The 14,523-nt window shown below is 46.0% G+C and overlaps 1 protein-coding gene across 1 annotated transcript in view; it reads left to right on the top strand.

Annotated features, from left to right (window-relative positions):
• Positions 1–2,334: 2,334 nt before the first annotated feature.
• ISCU (iron-sulfur cluster assembly enzyme) overlaps positions 2,335–14,523 on the top strand; it is a 96,882-nt gene continuing 84,693 nt past the window's right edge. Inside the window, exon 1 of the mRNA XM_078667410.1 lies at positions 2,335–2,492. Within this exon, the coding sequence (XP_078523536.1) occupies positions 2,388–2,492 (105 nt within the window). The 5' untranslated portion in view covers positions 2,335–2,387. The remainder of the gene's footprint in view (positions 2,493–14,523) is intronic.

Raw genomic sequence — 14,523 nt, 5'->3', positions numbered from 1 at the left:
CTTACCTAAGTACCTTATACAGCGACTGCAATTGGTCCAAAATGCGGCTGTGAGACTATTAATGCGGATCCCTTTCAAGCACTCGGTCTCTCCGCAACTTCTCTCACTCCATTGGTTACCAGTAGCAAGCCGAATTAAATTCAAGGCACTTACACTGGCCTTCAGATCTCTGTTTGGCACCTGCCCAAACTATCTGAAAACTCGGCTACCTAGATACACCCAAGCTCGTTCCCTCCGCTCCAACAGCCGTGTTCAGATTACAGTTCCTCGAGCAAATAGAGCTCGGCTGGGAGGCGGGACTTTTTCGGCCAATGTGGCAACACTTTGGAACTCCCTGCCCCCAGCTCTTCAGCAGGCCCCCTCCGAGCTCTGCTTCAAGCGTATGCTGAAAACCTGGCTTTACGCCCAACCGCGCTAGACGCTAATACCCCCTAGTCCTCATCAAAACCTGTTCTTGTAGCACCGGGACACCTCCTTGCGAGGTAGCTGTTCGCGCTTTACAAAACTCCGTATTATTATTATTATTATAATACGAAATGGAGTTTTTATTGCAATATGTATTGAGCAGCAGTTCATCTCTACACATTCCTTTTCCCCTGCTTTCACAGATATAAATCACAAAAGAGATTAGTGATGTCCCTTTACAGAGCACCTTAGTTCCTCTCATTTTTTTCCACACTAAAAACAAAGCACTGTTGTCAGCATGATGCTGCTTTTGGCTTTCGTGCGATGAAATGAACTTCCTCCATGTGGCCACTGACCACAGCAGTTCAGTCGTAATACTGACGGCGTACCACAACCACGTGCCAAGTGCGCCTGTGTCACATGTCGCACCTTAAGCCAGTCCTGGAGTCTTGGGCAGCGACAGTGTGCATCCTGGGAATTGTAGTTTCACTTTTCCTTCACACTTGTTGGATTCCTCAAGGTCACACTGGGCGGAGAAGGCTGCAGGCTCCAGATGCGCTGTGGTGTTGGCTGAAGTGCAGACCTGTTTGCGCTGTCCCGGGCCCCTCTGCATCTGTGAAGGGCCCACTCTTCTCTGAGAGGCACCCTGGCTGCTGCACACCCTCCTTCCTGCCCACCCTCCCTCCTGCCTGTGATCTGTATTCGCTCATCTCGCCACTCCACCTTAGGAAGCATGTACACCCTTGGAGGAGGGCTCTCAAAGCCCCACCCGCGTGCCTCCTACTGTGATGTACAACTGCCATGCGGCCTGTTGTGCAGTCAGTGCACAGATATCTATGTCTGACAATGCCATAAGATCTTATAAGCCACTAGCTGTGCAGCCTCTGTGTATTTATGACAAATCGTTGTCATTTACAGCCACACAATGCGTAGTGCTGCCTCGCTGCATATTTCTCACAAAGCACTATGTTATTATAAGATACAGTGCTGTGAAGTCATCACAAAATATATATGAGGCCTTGAAAGTGCCACGGTTAAATTGCATGTATATAGCCAGTGCTTGAAATGGAAAAATAGAAGTGCAGGTACTCTGTACTTGTTTCTGAAAAGTGCCAATACTCTCCAATAAAAAGTATTACTTCGCTCTTGAGAAGTGCTGGTACTCCCCCACTCTCAAAATTAAAAAGTGCTGGTACTCAGTACCGGCTCATTTGAAGCACTGTATATAGCACTTACTACCCCAGCTGCCAAAGTCCTGTGGGCAGATGTCTGTCTAGTGGCTGCAAACTGTGGATCAACTTTTCTTGATCTTGTGATGCGACACTAGCTGCGAGGAGCTCCCTGCTGGTGGTCTTCAACTCATCGGTCATTGCTTAGGATTTGTGGCTCTTTCCATAAACAAGCATTACAAATGCAATAGATCTCGCCTTTGATTAAGTTAAGGCCATTTGCTTTGCTATACAATACCATTAGCAAAGCAAATGGCTTTAACTTAATCAAAGGCGAGACCTATTGCATTTTCAATGCTTGTTGTAATACTGCGCCACCGCTTCGTTTCCTCGTCTAATGTACGGACCCTTTAAAGATCCCCACTGGGTAGTAATAGTATTGCATTTGTGTGGGGTGTAATGCCATATCGAAGTGCATTATCATAGATTACACACTACACCTATAAGAATACTTAAGGGCTGTGGTCGTCAGTGTAGTCGTACTGCGTGTGAGTAAGAAGAGCGGCACGGCTATTGTGGAAACGTTAAAACAAAAAACAAAATCCAGGAATTCCGCGTTCATCTTTAAACGCCAGTAGCAAAGATCCTACTCATTCACCTCAAGTTCAGGGTCTCTCGCGCTAAACACTTCCCACCCCAGGTTATGGGCTGGGTTTAGCCAAAAGCGGAAGTGACGCAATACGTCGTTGCTTGTTATGTTTGTGCGTATGTGATCACGTGATTATCCTCGCTGCAGCAACCTCCAGAAAGAAGATGTCTGCGCCTCTAGCTGCTGGTGTTCCTGCCCTGTCTCGTGTGCTGCTACGGAGAGTCTCAGCTCCCGACATCTGGGCCCCTTCCGCGGCTTACCACAAGAAGGTATTGCTGTGTTGGGAATAAATTGCTCAAGGAAACTTCAATTAGGAGCGCTGGGTTCTTAGTCCCGTGTTGCCCTTGACAGGGAGGTTGTGGCGCATGAATAAATTGCTCAAGGAAACTTCAATTAGGAGCGTTGGTTTCATAGTCCCGTGTTGCCCTTGACAGGGAGGTTGTGGCGCATGTCCAGCTCTGGAAACTCCCGTGTTTGTCGCAGGATGTGTATAAAGTTACAACACAGCGGTGCTGACTCTGGAAAGACATCACACGGGCGACGGTCTGAGCCATCACACGGGCGACGGTCTGAGCCGCCTCCTTTCGGCTTGCCGTTTGGTGGGCGGGGTCCCGGCTTCCATTGCAGTCTGCAGGAGCCGTAGTTAAGTGTTTGCGCCGACCATTTAAAACTAACTTACTACGAGGCACAGAGCTGTTTGGTATATCGTAGACCTTCCCCCTCTTGCCCACTAACATCCTTGCTTGCTATGTAATATAGTTATAAAATCGTTCTGTGGCTCGTAACAAATCGCATGCTTTAAACACCGGTTATATAAATTACTATGGGCTCGTAAATTGCACCATTGTATTAGCCAGCGTAGTCCATGGGTACTCGCATACATTTCCCCAGGGGCCTCAAAGTACTGTCCGTGGCATGCCAAAGGGCTGCACTGATGCCAGCAATAATGCGATGGTTGAGTTGATTAAAGGAGGGCGTAGGGGGACGCCAAGCCTGTATGTATTCTCATGCACCAAGAATTAAAGTAAAAGCATTAACTACTAATATAAAACGTGAGGGAAAGAGAACTCGCCTGGTGGAGTAATTGCAAAAATGTGAAACCATAAAACCTGGTGTCTGTCCTGGCTTCCCCCCTGATGAAGTTGTGTGATACTAGGCCATCGGTTAATTTAACTTTGCCTCCTATTTTTGTCACCACATATGAGAGCCCCTTAAAATATACGAGTTCAGGATGTGTGCTGCACAACTCTTCTCTTGTGTTTTATTTAATAAACTGTAATGTTGTTCCAATTATATAACCACCAAGGCTAAACACAAGGTGCACCCTACAAGTGACTTGCCTCTTGGTTCACTGATGGCATTGTTTTCAGAATGGGGGCGGCATTAATGTTTCTAACATCATGTTTGAAAACTATCATTGCTAATAAATGCCTCTCAATGCAGTGATCTGATCTACTAAGGTAAAACGCTCGTGCATTTTAATAAAATATACTTTTTTTAAGTTTACAGAGATTTTATCGTGTTTTTAAATTTTTATTGCAAGAGGTCTTTGAAACTAAAAGTGTTCATAAAGATTAGTTGTCTAGGACATGTTCCTCTTTACCATTACTTTAGGTAACGTATAAATAAATTATGCACATTTGTTTCACATCTTGCTGAATGTTCCTGCTCTGTCAATTGAACTACAGCCCAGTGCTGCTGTTAAGTAGGGGGCTGCAATTAAAGGTCAGGAGAGCCGCATGCGGCTCCCGGGCAGTACTTTGGGTATCCCTGGCCTAGTCTCGATCCATTAACTTGAGGCTGAACTATCTCTGCAGCACACATTAGTGGTTCTAATCTGAATTTGAGATGTGATTCAGAATCTCAGTCCTTGTACTTTCTTGGCACTAAACTAATTGTTCTTTATCCACTTATGCCATTTCTTCTCCAATCTCCCGTGACAACAACTTCTCATTGTGTTCTGTAAGTTTGACAGACCGATAATGTGACGGTGCATTATATAAAAAAAAAAGTATTGCCATTGTCTCCCAGCTGAGATTGGTTCAGTTGTTTCTTTTTCCATCAGTAAGACTGATATAAAGCAGTACGTACCAAAGCCTATTTAAGCCTCAACCCTAGACCAAGCTGTGCTTTTCAAAATGATGCTGACCCCCATGGTCAACTATATGCTGAACATGCTCTCACTGAACAACACAGAAGACTTCCACAAACGCCTGGATAAACTAATAAACAAATTCCTATGGAAGGATAAGAGACCAAGAATCAGTCTACAAAAACTCAGGCTAAGCAGAGCTGTGGGCGGACTAAACGTAACAAACTTCAAGACTTTCCAAACGGCATGCATTGCCAAACAAGGTCTGCACTGGCTGATCCCCAAGCAAGATTACACACCTGCCTGGCTCTCTTTAGAGAAAAGAATCTTAAAGGGCTTCGACCCTGTGGCCCTGTTAACAGCGAGTAAACACCCAGAGATTGCCAACAATCCAGTACTAAAATTCACCAGGAACGCCCTCCTTAAGGTCGACAAGAAAATGGACGCAAGCATCAAGAACACTAGGTGGGAATCGATACGGCTCAACCCCAAAATAAAATACCGCGATAAAACGCTCAACATGGCCTCTTGGTACAAACATGGCATCTCCACCGCCAACCAGCTGGGTAACCAAGACACATACGTCACTTTTGACTCCATAAGGAACACACACAAACTGACAGACAACGAACTCTACAACTTCCTCAAGATAAAGGTGGCAATTACAAGAGTAGGACTCAACAATGCGACCCCCTCGATCCTACAATACGCAGCGAACCTAAATAAGGTCAGCCACCAAGCGTCACACCTCTACAAGCTATTATTATGCCCAGGAACAACTAAACTCCACAACAAAGCCCTAGAATACTGGGAGACTCTTCTCCACAGACGCCTTACGGAGATAGAAAAGTCCAACCTATGGACGTCAGCATCACACAAAAAAGTCACCACCACCTTAACACAAACAAAATTCACAAGACATATTGGACCCCGTCCAAACTAGCTAAAATAGGGATAAGAGAAAGCAATGCGTGCTGGAACTGCAACAAACAAAAAGGGGACCTAGCACACCTAATATTCCACTGCCCTAAGGTCAAGAAATTCTGGAACAGAATAAGCGACTTCATAAACAACGCTCTAGGCCTCTCAACACAGCTGGACTTCCACGGGCTGGTCACAGCTTCATGGTGCCATCAATTCAATCAAAAGGAGACTAAGAACTGATCGACCTTTTACTCACCGCTGCAGTCAAGACTATCCTAAACAACTGGAAAGACACAGGGAAAGCATCTTTTAAGGGTTGGTTTAACTGGATCACCTTCCTACGGGGGGCGGACACCATAACCTCAAACCATACAGCTACAACCCACACGAGCAGAAATGTGGCTCTCCCTGGACAACTACCTGTCCTCACACAAGCCCCCCCCTAGAATACCTCACCAACTGCACAATTCGCCCATGACCGGCAGGTGGGGAAGCCTGGCCAAAGTCAACAAAACGCTCACTAGTGTTCCCCCGTCCTCTCTCCGCATCTACTCTTTCCTTTCTCACTTTTCTTTCTGAGTCACCTAGGGGCACACCCCAGCCACTTAACGCCAAACACGGGGCACACGAATGTAATATGCACGCCGTCGTAAAAAGCCGTAAAAAGCTATTTCCTCCCCCCCCCCCCCCCCCCCCCCCAGGGGACCGAGACTTGCACCCCTGCATACTGTACCTTTTGTAAATACCTCAATAAAAGTATTTGGAAAAAAAAAAAAGAATACATTTTTTCTTCCTTTTTTATTTTTCTCATTTTTTTGTCAGGCATATTTTTATTGAGGATTTGGACATAATACAGCTTGTGGTATTACTAACAGATTACCCCACACAGGAGGCGATTCAAAAAATTGACATGACAAACTGTACAGAAGTACACAACCTTAAGTGTTGTCACCGACCCATTCTCATTGTAGTGCTTACTAAAGGGTACAGTTTCTAGCATTACTGGGGCTTAGGGTACATCCTTATGGTCCGTAAATAAAAGCAAACAAAGTAAGACCATGACCCTTCTTTCTTTTGTGATGGCTCGTCCTAAATCCCTTCTAATCAGAAGGCGTTACACAGAGAATACTACAAGTAATATAGTAACAACACCCAACCGTGGAGCAGCAAGCACAAAAGGAAAAGAAACAACCACTCCCCACCTCCCTCCCCTACAATGTGGCGGCCCAAAGAAAACAGGTTCTTCAATTTGTGTCGAAAGGTGGCGGTTCACACCTGGAAGAGATGCAGGGCTCAGATAGAAGAGGGGCAAACAGCTGAAGGCAGACCTCGGGAGAGAAAGGTGACCAAGGGGCCCCATTTAAATTCGAAATTCTTGAAGTTATCCCTGAAAATGTCCGATATTCGTTCTAAGCTGAGCAATTTCCATAACCTAGAATACCAGAGGGAGATTGCGGGGCTTTCCTTCTCTTCCAGGCTGCTGCCAGTGTAACCATCGCCGCCCCTATACAGAGCCACATGATAGTCTTATCAGCCCGGGTCTGGTGTTCTAAGGTCGCGAAATCCCAGAAGAACCCCTGCCATGGTGGTTGGGATGGGGTATCCTTACATATCGTTAATGTGTGCGAGTATTTCTTCCCAAAAGGTCCTTATGGTGGGACAATCCCACCCTATATGTTGAAAGTCCCCCAGGAGACCGCAAACCCTCCAGCATCTATCGGACGTGTTGGGAAAGATCTGTCTAAGCTTGGACGGATGGAGGTACCAGTCCATCATAGTCTTAAGGTGGGCTTCCCGGAGTTCTACTGAGTGGTTAAACCTATTTATGTCAGACCACAAGTGGGCCCATTCGCCGTCCGAGATGCCGCGTTGCAGTATTCCTTCCCACATGGACATGTAGTGTGGCCGTGGAGAGAGTGTAGTGGGTAGAATACATTTTTTGTATATAAACTAAGAACATCTCAAGTTCTGGATTTACTCACATTCTTGTTTTTAAAATGAACTACTGTAGTAGTCAAGACAATGCAGCCCATTTTTATTGCAAGTTTAAAATTCTTTATTGTTGGTTATTCAAAGCTTTTACGACGGGCACGGAAAACAATTACAATGTTAACTGCTAAAGTGAAAGGATAAGTTTGCAGAGTACAGCGTACATCAACATCTAAATAACTGGAATAATTCATAAGCGGCAATGAGAGAATTATATATGTAACATTATCTATTTACAGTCACCGGTTATCTTAACCGGTTCAATAACTACAGCATTAAGTATTTCACTGCTCTTGTGATCAATTGTGGAGCGGAACTATTCAGACAGATGTCTACTGCTGATGATATTGCGTGGACCACCAAAGCCACACAATGAGCTTTCAGCAATGTGCGTCTTTCCGTTAATAAAGATGGACACAAACCAATAACATATGTCCAGTTTTCTTAGTGGCCATTGCACATATAGGAGTTGGCCACAGGCTTTTGTAACCAAATTCAAATATAGGTATAAACAAAACGTTTTGAAAGAGGTGCTTATAAATAATTCTTAGGTTTCCCAACAGGTCAACTCACAATTTCGTAAGGTGAAAAAGATTGACTTTGAAAGAGAATGCCATGAGCATGCGTTTAAATTTTGCTTGACAGTACATTTTAACAATTCCTGTTTATCTTAATATTCTGTAAGCACAGAGATTTTAGCGAGTTTGCTAAATGGGACTCCCATACCTTTGGACAATTCTGACGTATCAAAACCGGGATGGTTTCCCATATTAGACGTGTGATAAACTAGGGACTGCCCTTGCTCTCAAGCAAAATTTGACGCCTTGGGTTGACAGAGCAGCCTAAATTCAAAACGGATTTGACAAGGTTCAGTAGAACTTGGAAGTAAAAATGCTGTTCTAAATAACAAGCACAGAAAAAAGAACAACTGAATTCGCGATGTACTAGGAAACACCTTTTTTCCATAACTCAGAGTTGGTAAAAATGTAGCTTTGATTACTTTTAAGCACTTGCTGTGGTGTTAACTAGGGAGCTGCCTATATATTCTACGTATACCAAAAAATAAGCCCAGGGCCACTGTGCCTTTATTTTGAAACATGATAATTTACGCAACCCACATTTTCTAACTATAATCCAAGATAGTTAAGCGGTTTCAAGCAAAATAAGGATCCTTTTAAGCTGCCAACATTTCCACTTTACAGTTTATCTACCAAATATAAGTTTCAGTTTTTGCTGGGATTGAGGACTGATTTGTTAGTCATTTTAAAATCATTCAATACATTAATCGCCCTTTGTATACCGGTGGCAGTTAAATCCTGAAAAGTAGTGTCGTAAGTATACTGGAGTACTGTATTTAAGTGTTATATAGATTTGGGGTAAAATAGCTGCCCATTTTAGATGCCCCTAAATCAACTGTATATAAACTAAATAAGTGTGGTTCAAGAATAAAGCAGCTTTTTTTTAGTTTATGATTTGTGTGCAACCTGGGTGAACCGATGTTGACTGGGCACAGTTTAACTTGGACCCAAGGGTCACTGCAAAGTAGCATGCTGGCTTTTAAGAAGGACGACGGGTTCCTCATTTATGTAATTTCAAAGGTGGTTTCTGCATGCCCCCTAAATGTTGTCTTGAAGTTCACAAAGGCAACAACGATATGTTTTTGATTAAGATATGGGATAAAGTTTCACTTGCTGTACATTATTAGGCAAGTCACAGAGGAGTTCCTTTTTAAGGCCATGGATCTCCGATGTGCCTTGAAATATCTTATTTTATTTTTTTTAATAACCACAATTGCATTCTTTTTGTTCATGTACCGCGACATTACAGAAACAACCATCAGACTGTAAAAAGCATTTGTAGAGCAAGCCATGTTACCCACATACATTCTTAAAAAGACTAGCTCAGCCCACAATATGCTAGCCGTTCCCCCATATCTTTTGGTGTTTTCTTGTACATCCCCAAGATATATAAATGTATTCCTCTGGTTTGGCATGTCAGTTCACCGCATTGCTCCAACTTGCCGTAGAGGGCTGGGATGGAGAGTTCCAGGATTTAGCAAAGTCTCTCTTAGCGAGTATTGCCCCAATCCCCACCAGGGAACAATTTTCTTTGGTATCTCCGCTGTTCTCAATGATGCCCAACAATGCCAATTGTGAAGTAAGGTCAATCAGTAGCCCCAAAACCTGTCACAAGGCCGCAAATACCGCCACCCCAATTTCATCTGATAAAAGGGCACTTCCATGTCTGCATGAAAGAAGTAAGTGTATGTCTTGGGATGCCTAAAGCAGGCGAGTGACTCTGCTTTTTTTGCTCATCACAGTCTTGGGTTTAAGAAACGTTTGGTGGAGGTATTTTAGTTGGATAAAGCTGTGTCTTGAGGAAATAACCAGAGTCCTAGAGCACATGCATGCATCTCTCCAATCAGGGTTTTCCAGCTGTCCCAGCCATTCCTCTCAGCGTGTTAGTATTGTCAAGAACATGTTCGTAATGTCAAAGTGTCGGAGTATTCACAAGAATTTTATGGATTCTAGATATGCCTCCCTTGCCTATTGGACCCATTACGATTGTGACTTCTAGCAGGCTATATTCAGGGACGTTGCTGAGAGCCTTTGTGTTGGTCAAGAGTCTTGCAAAGTTGCAGGTAAGTAAAGAACTGGGTTTTTTGTAAGGAGTACTCAAATTAGATGTCACAAAGATTTGAAGGGAGAGCCTTGCCACACTTCTCCCCCTGCGGAGATGCCAGTCTTGCCCCATTTACCAATTCCCGGAAGAGAGGATGTGGTCATCCTCGACTCATCCCTCTCCATGACGAAGCAAGTCCACGCCGTCTCCTCCTCCTGCTTCAACACCCTCCGCATGCTCTGCAGGATCTACAAGTGGATCCCCATCGAAACTAGGACAGTCACCCAGGACCTCGTTGGCAGCAGACTGGACTACGGAGGAGCCTAGGCCAAACTCCTGACACTGCTCCAACGCATTCAGAACGCCTCTGCGCGCCTGATCCTCAACATCCCTCGCCGCAGCCACATCACACCACACCTAAGAGACCTGCACTGGCTCCCTGTCAACAAGAGGATAACCTTCAAACTCCTCACCCACGCACACAAGGCGCTCCACAACACCTGACCAGCGTACCTCAACAGCCGACTCGGCTTCTACACCGCCAGCTCTGCTCCGCAGACCGCGCCCTTGCCACTGTCCCCCGCATCCGAAGAGTGACCGGCGGCAGATCATTCTCACACCTCGCCGCCAAGACATGGAACACCCTCCCGATCCTCCTACGGCAGACCCAAGACTTACTTGCCTTCAGAGGACTCCTCAAGACCTGGCTCTTCGAACAGTAGCAGCATCCCCTCCCCATGAGCCTTGAGACCCTCACTGGTATGTAGTGCGCATTACAAATGCTATGATTGATTGATGTGTGTTGTAGACATCGCCATTTCTAACAGCGGAGTTTCAAGTTTAACCTTGCATTCCCAGCCCATTCATTTCAGTGTGCACCGAAATGCGAGTAAGTCACTCTAGTGAACTTTGGGATGACAACTGGGACAAGGTCCCCGTTAAGTAATCCCAGATATTATTTCCAATATGCTTTTAACGTACTGCTTATGGTAAGTTAAAGACAACAGCGTGTGGAGATGGGGGACACGAGTTCCTCGCCTTTCTCCCTCCCCTTTCTCCCTCCCTGTGGTGTTCCCCAGGGGTCCTCCCTCAGCCTCACGCTTTTCAATATTTGTCAGCCCTCTTATCAACCTAATTCGTAGCTATGGCTTATCTGTATTTCCCTACGCTGATGACAGATAGTGGGGTCTATCTAATCGGCCGTAAAAAAATGAGGCAAGGAACTTCTGTAGCTGCATGTCTCGCGTTTCAAGCTGGATACAAGACAATTGTCTGACATTGAACTCCTAAAAAAAACGAGGTTCTGCTTTTTGGAAAGGAGACCACCTTCTGGAATGAGTCATTTTGGCTATCGGTTTTAGGCACTTTACCCGTTCCATTTCCGAAAGCAAGAAATCTGGCCGTCGTCTTTGACGCACAATTATGGTTTTCAGAACAAATAAACTCAATCACTTCTTCACGTTCTTTATGTTGAAGGTCTTGAACAAAATCTTCTTGTTTATTCCCTTTGATTTGCAAAAAAACAGTGATGATGGCCCTCTTGTTCTCGAAGTTGGATTACCGCAATGCCCTGTATTTGGGCACCCATAAATATGTAGTAAAGAAACTGCAGTCTTTACAGAATGCAGCGGCAAGACTGCTATGGAAAATTCCCAAGTTTGCACCTGTATCTCAATCACTGCAAGGTCTCCACTGGTTTACTAGGAAAAAGGACTTTTTTTCAAGGCAATGTACCTGGTCCATAAGGCCCTTCAGCGGGCATGTCCAATATACTTTCAGGAATGGTTCTCCTGATATACTCCAAGCAGGAATCTCAGATCCAGCTCTTCTCGAACGGTCACTATCCCTAGATTGAACAAAGCAAGATGGGAAGGAAGAGCGTTTTTCATTTGTGCAGGAAAACTATGGAAAACTCTGCCTCTTACTTCACACGCCAACCTACCCTGTTGCAATTTAGGAAGCAGTTGAAGACATGGCTTTTTACGGAAGCCATGGAATAAACTGCTGTCAGACTAGTGGAGCTTCAGCGACCGGTTGGTTTTGTTGTCCTACCTCTAGCGCCAAGACACACAAGGGGAATTGCACGCTTTATGTAACATTTTTCATTCTTTCATATTTTATTTGTGAAAATGCATTGTCCTCTCATCTCCATTCCAACAAGTTGCTTTAATCCCAGGTGTCTTACTTTTTCATATGAAAGAGCAAGTGTGCTTACATACATGAAGAATAAAAGTTGAATCTATAGAGTGACATGAAATGCACCAAAAAGGCAGAAGTAATATCCTGTTAGAAAAAAAAGCAGTATCAGTTTAAGTCAGATAAATACATTCTGATTCTGTCTTTCCTGTTTGGACCAATAAAATGGAAAAGTTAAACTTGTTGCCATAAGAATCTGGTTTCTGCTGATTAGGAGTATTTTAGGAAAACCGAATCAGAAAAATAAAGTCAGTTCTTTTTCCTTGTTTACATTTCAACTGTAATTATGCTCTGACCTTCTTTTCACTTTGGCTGTTGCTTCTGACGGGAGGCATTATAATGCCATAACTTAACTGTAATACATCCTTAGAGAGACCTGCTCTCTCCCCCGAGCAGCTCTGCTGTTGTGCTGCCTGCTGCTTCCCTGTGAAGGTAGGTGTTCAAAGCCCTCCTCCACCCACAGGCTCCTGCCTGCGCCTCATTCTTGGTGGTCCAGTGGGAGATCCTTGCTCTTCTGCTGGTCCACTGCTGGCTGTCTGTCCGCCCTTGTGTTTGTGCCCGCTTTCTGTCTGTCTGACTTTATTTTGTAATTTTGTGCCTTGTTTATTTTTCTCTGTTTTCAGTTTTCCTGTTTGTGCCCTTGTTCTGTGTCCTCCGTGCCCGTTTTTGCGTCTTTCTTTCCTGCTGCTGCTGCCCCTGCCTCCCCTCACCTCTGCTGGTTCCTGCTCCCAGCTGCCCTGCCCTCCCCTCCCCCTCCCCTATATAATAGCGGCCGCTGCCAGGCAACGCGAGCAAGACATCTAACCTCCTGGCTCGAAACATGCTCTCTCCCCCAGCAGCTCTGCTGTTGTGCTGCCTTGTGCTGCCTTTTGCTGCATTGTGAAGGTAGGTGTTTTGCGGCCCTCCTCCACCCGCTGGCTCCTGCCTGCGCCTCATCCCTGGTGGTTCAGTGGGAAAGCCTTGCTCTTCTACTGGTCCACTGCTGTCTGTTTGTGTTTGTGCCCTATTTCTGTTTTTGTCATTTATTTTGTGCCTTGTTTATTTTTCTCTGTTTTCATTTTTCCTGTTTGTGCCCTTGTTCTGTGTCCCCTGTGCCCGTTTTTGCATCTTTCATTCCTGCCGAGAAGGCCCCTGCGGCCCCTCCCCCCTGACGGTTCCAGCTCCTGGCTCCCAGTTGCACTTCCCTTACTCCATCCCTATTTAATGGCGGTAGCGGGTGTGCTGAAGGCCAGGCTGTCTGCGCCCATACGAGACCAGCGCCAGGGAACCTGGATCTATGACCACCCGCCTCTACCACACAGCTGCCCTCCTCGCACTCAACCCTGGGAGGAACACCAACTACCAGCTATCCACACTGAACACCAACCATGGCCAGTTCTCCTGCCGCCACTGCCGCCGAACCTTCATCACGCTCTGCACCACCATGGCCGCCGCTGGACGCCAACACCACCAATCCCCTGTAGTTCATCCTCCTCAACGTGCGCTCCCTTCACAGACATGCCGTGGAGATCTGGGACCTCCTCGACACCCTCTTGCCAGTCTTCTCCTGACATGCCGTGGAGATCTGGGACCTCCTCGACACCTTCTTGCCAGTCTTCTCCTTCTTCACGGAAACCTGGACCAATGCCTCCTCCATCCCGAAATTGCCACCACCATTCCCGACAGCTAATAGATTCGGGGGATGGACTGCCCTAACCTCCCAGGAGGAGAACTTGCCATCGCACAAGAGCTCCCTCCGACTCACCACTTCCACCACGAGCAACTCCTCCGCCACCACCGAACACCTTCACATCCATATCTAGACCAGCCCTAGAAACACACTTCGCGGCACACTCTCCTACATACATCCCCCCCCCCCCCCCCCCCCGGGACCTCGTGCTTCATTCGCCATTACCATTGCTGACCTTATCGCATCCCAAGCCATCACTTCCATGAACTACATACTCATCGGATACCTGTATTTCCACCTCGACAGCCACCCCCAATTCCACTGCCTTCCTGGACAACCATGCCAACATCAGACTGAAATAGCTGTCACCACCCTTACCCACAAGGCAGGACACACCATCAACCCCATCTTCTCAGGTGGGAACAACATCCACTTCAGCCACAAACATCCCCCCCCCCCGCGCCTCGACCAATGCCAACTCGGCAGCCAAGGAATTACACCGCTGGATCACAAATTGGGCAGAAAAGCTAGCACCCCTCTGCACCACAGACTGACAATGCCCCCTGGCTCACCACCGACCTTCAAGAAGTCAGACGCTCCTGCATACGTCTCGATAAAATGATGGAGAAACACCAAAACCACAGAAGACCTGACCACCTATGTGAATGCCATGACACCAATGCATAATACCCTACAAAGAAGACCTTCATCCGGAACAAAATCCACAACAACTCAAAGGAGCTCTTCAACCTCATCCAGCAATTCACCAAATGCCCCCAGCAAAGCCATGGACGTCACTCCCTCCTAG

Source organism: Lissotriton helveticus, chromosome 11, assembly GCF_964261635.1.
Source record: "Lissotriton helveticus chromosome 11, aLisHel1.1, whole genome shotgun sequence".
Taxonomy (NCBI): Eukaryota; Metazoa; Chordata; class Amphibia; order Caudata; family Salamandridae; genus Lissotriton; species Lissotriton helveticus.
Note: the sequence above shows the minus strand (reverse complement) of the source record. Positions and strands in the feature narration are given on the sequence as shown.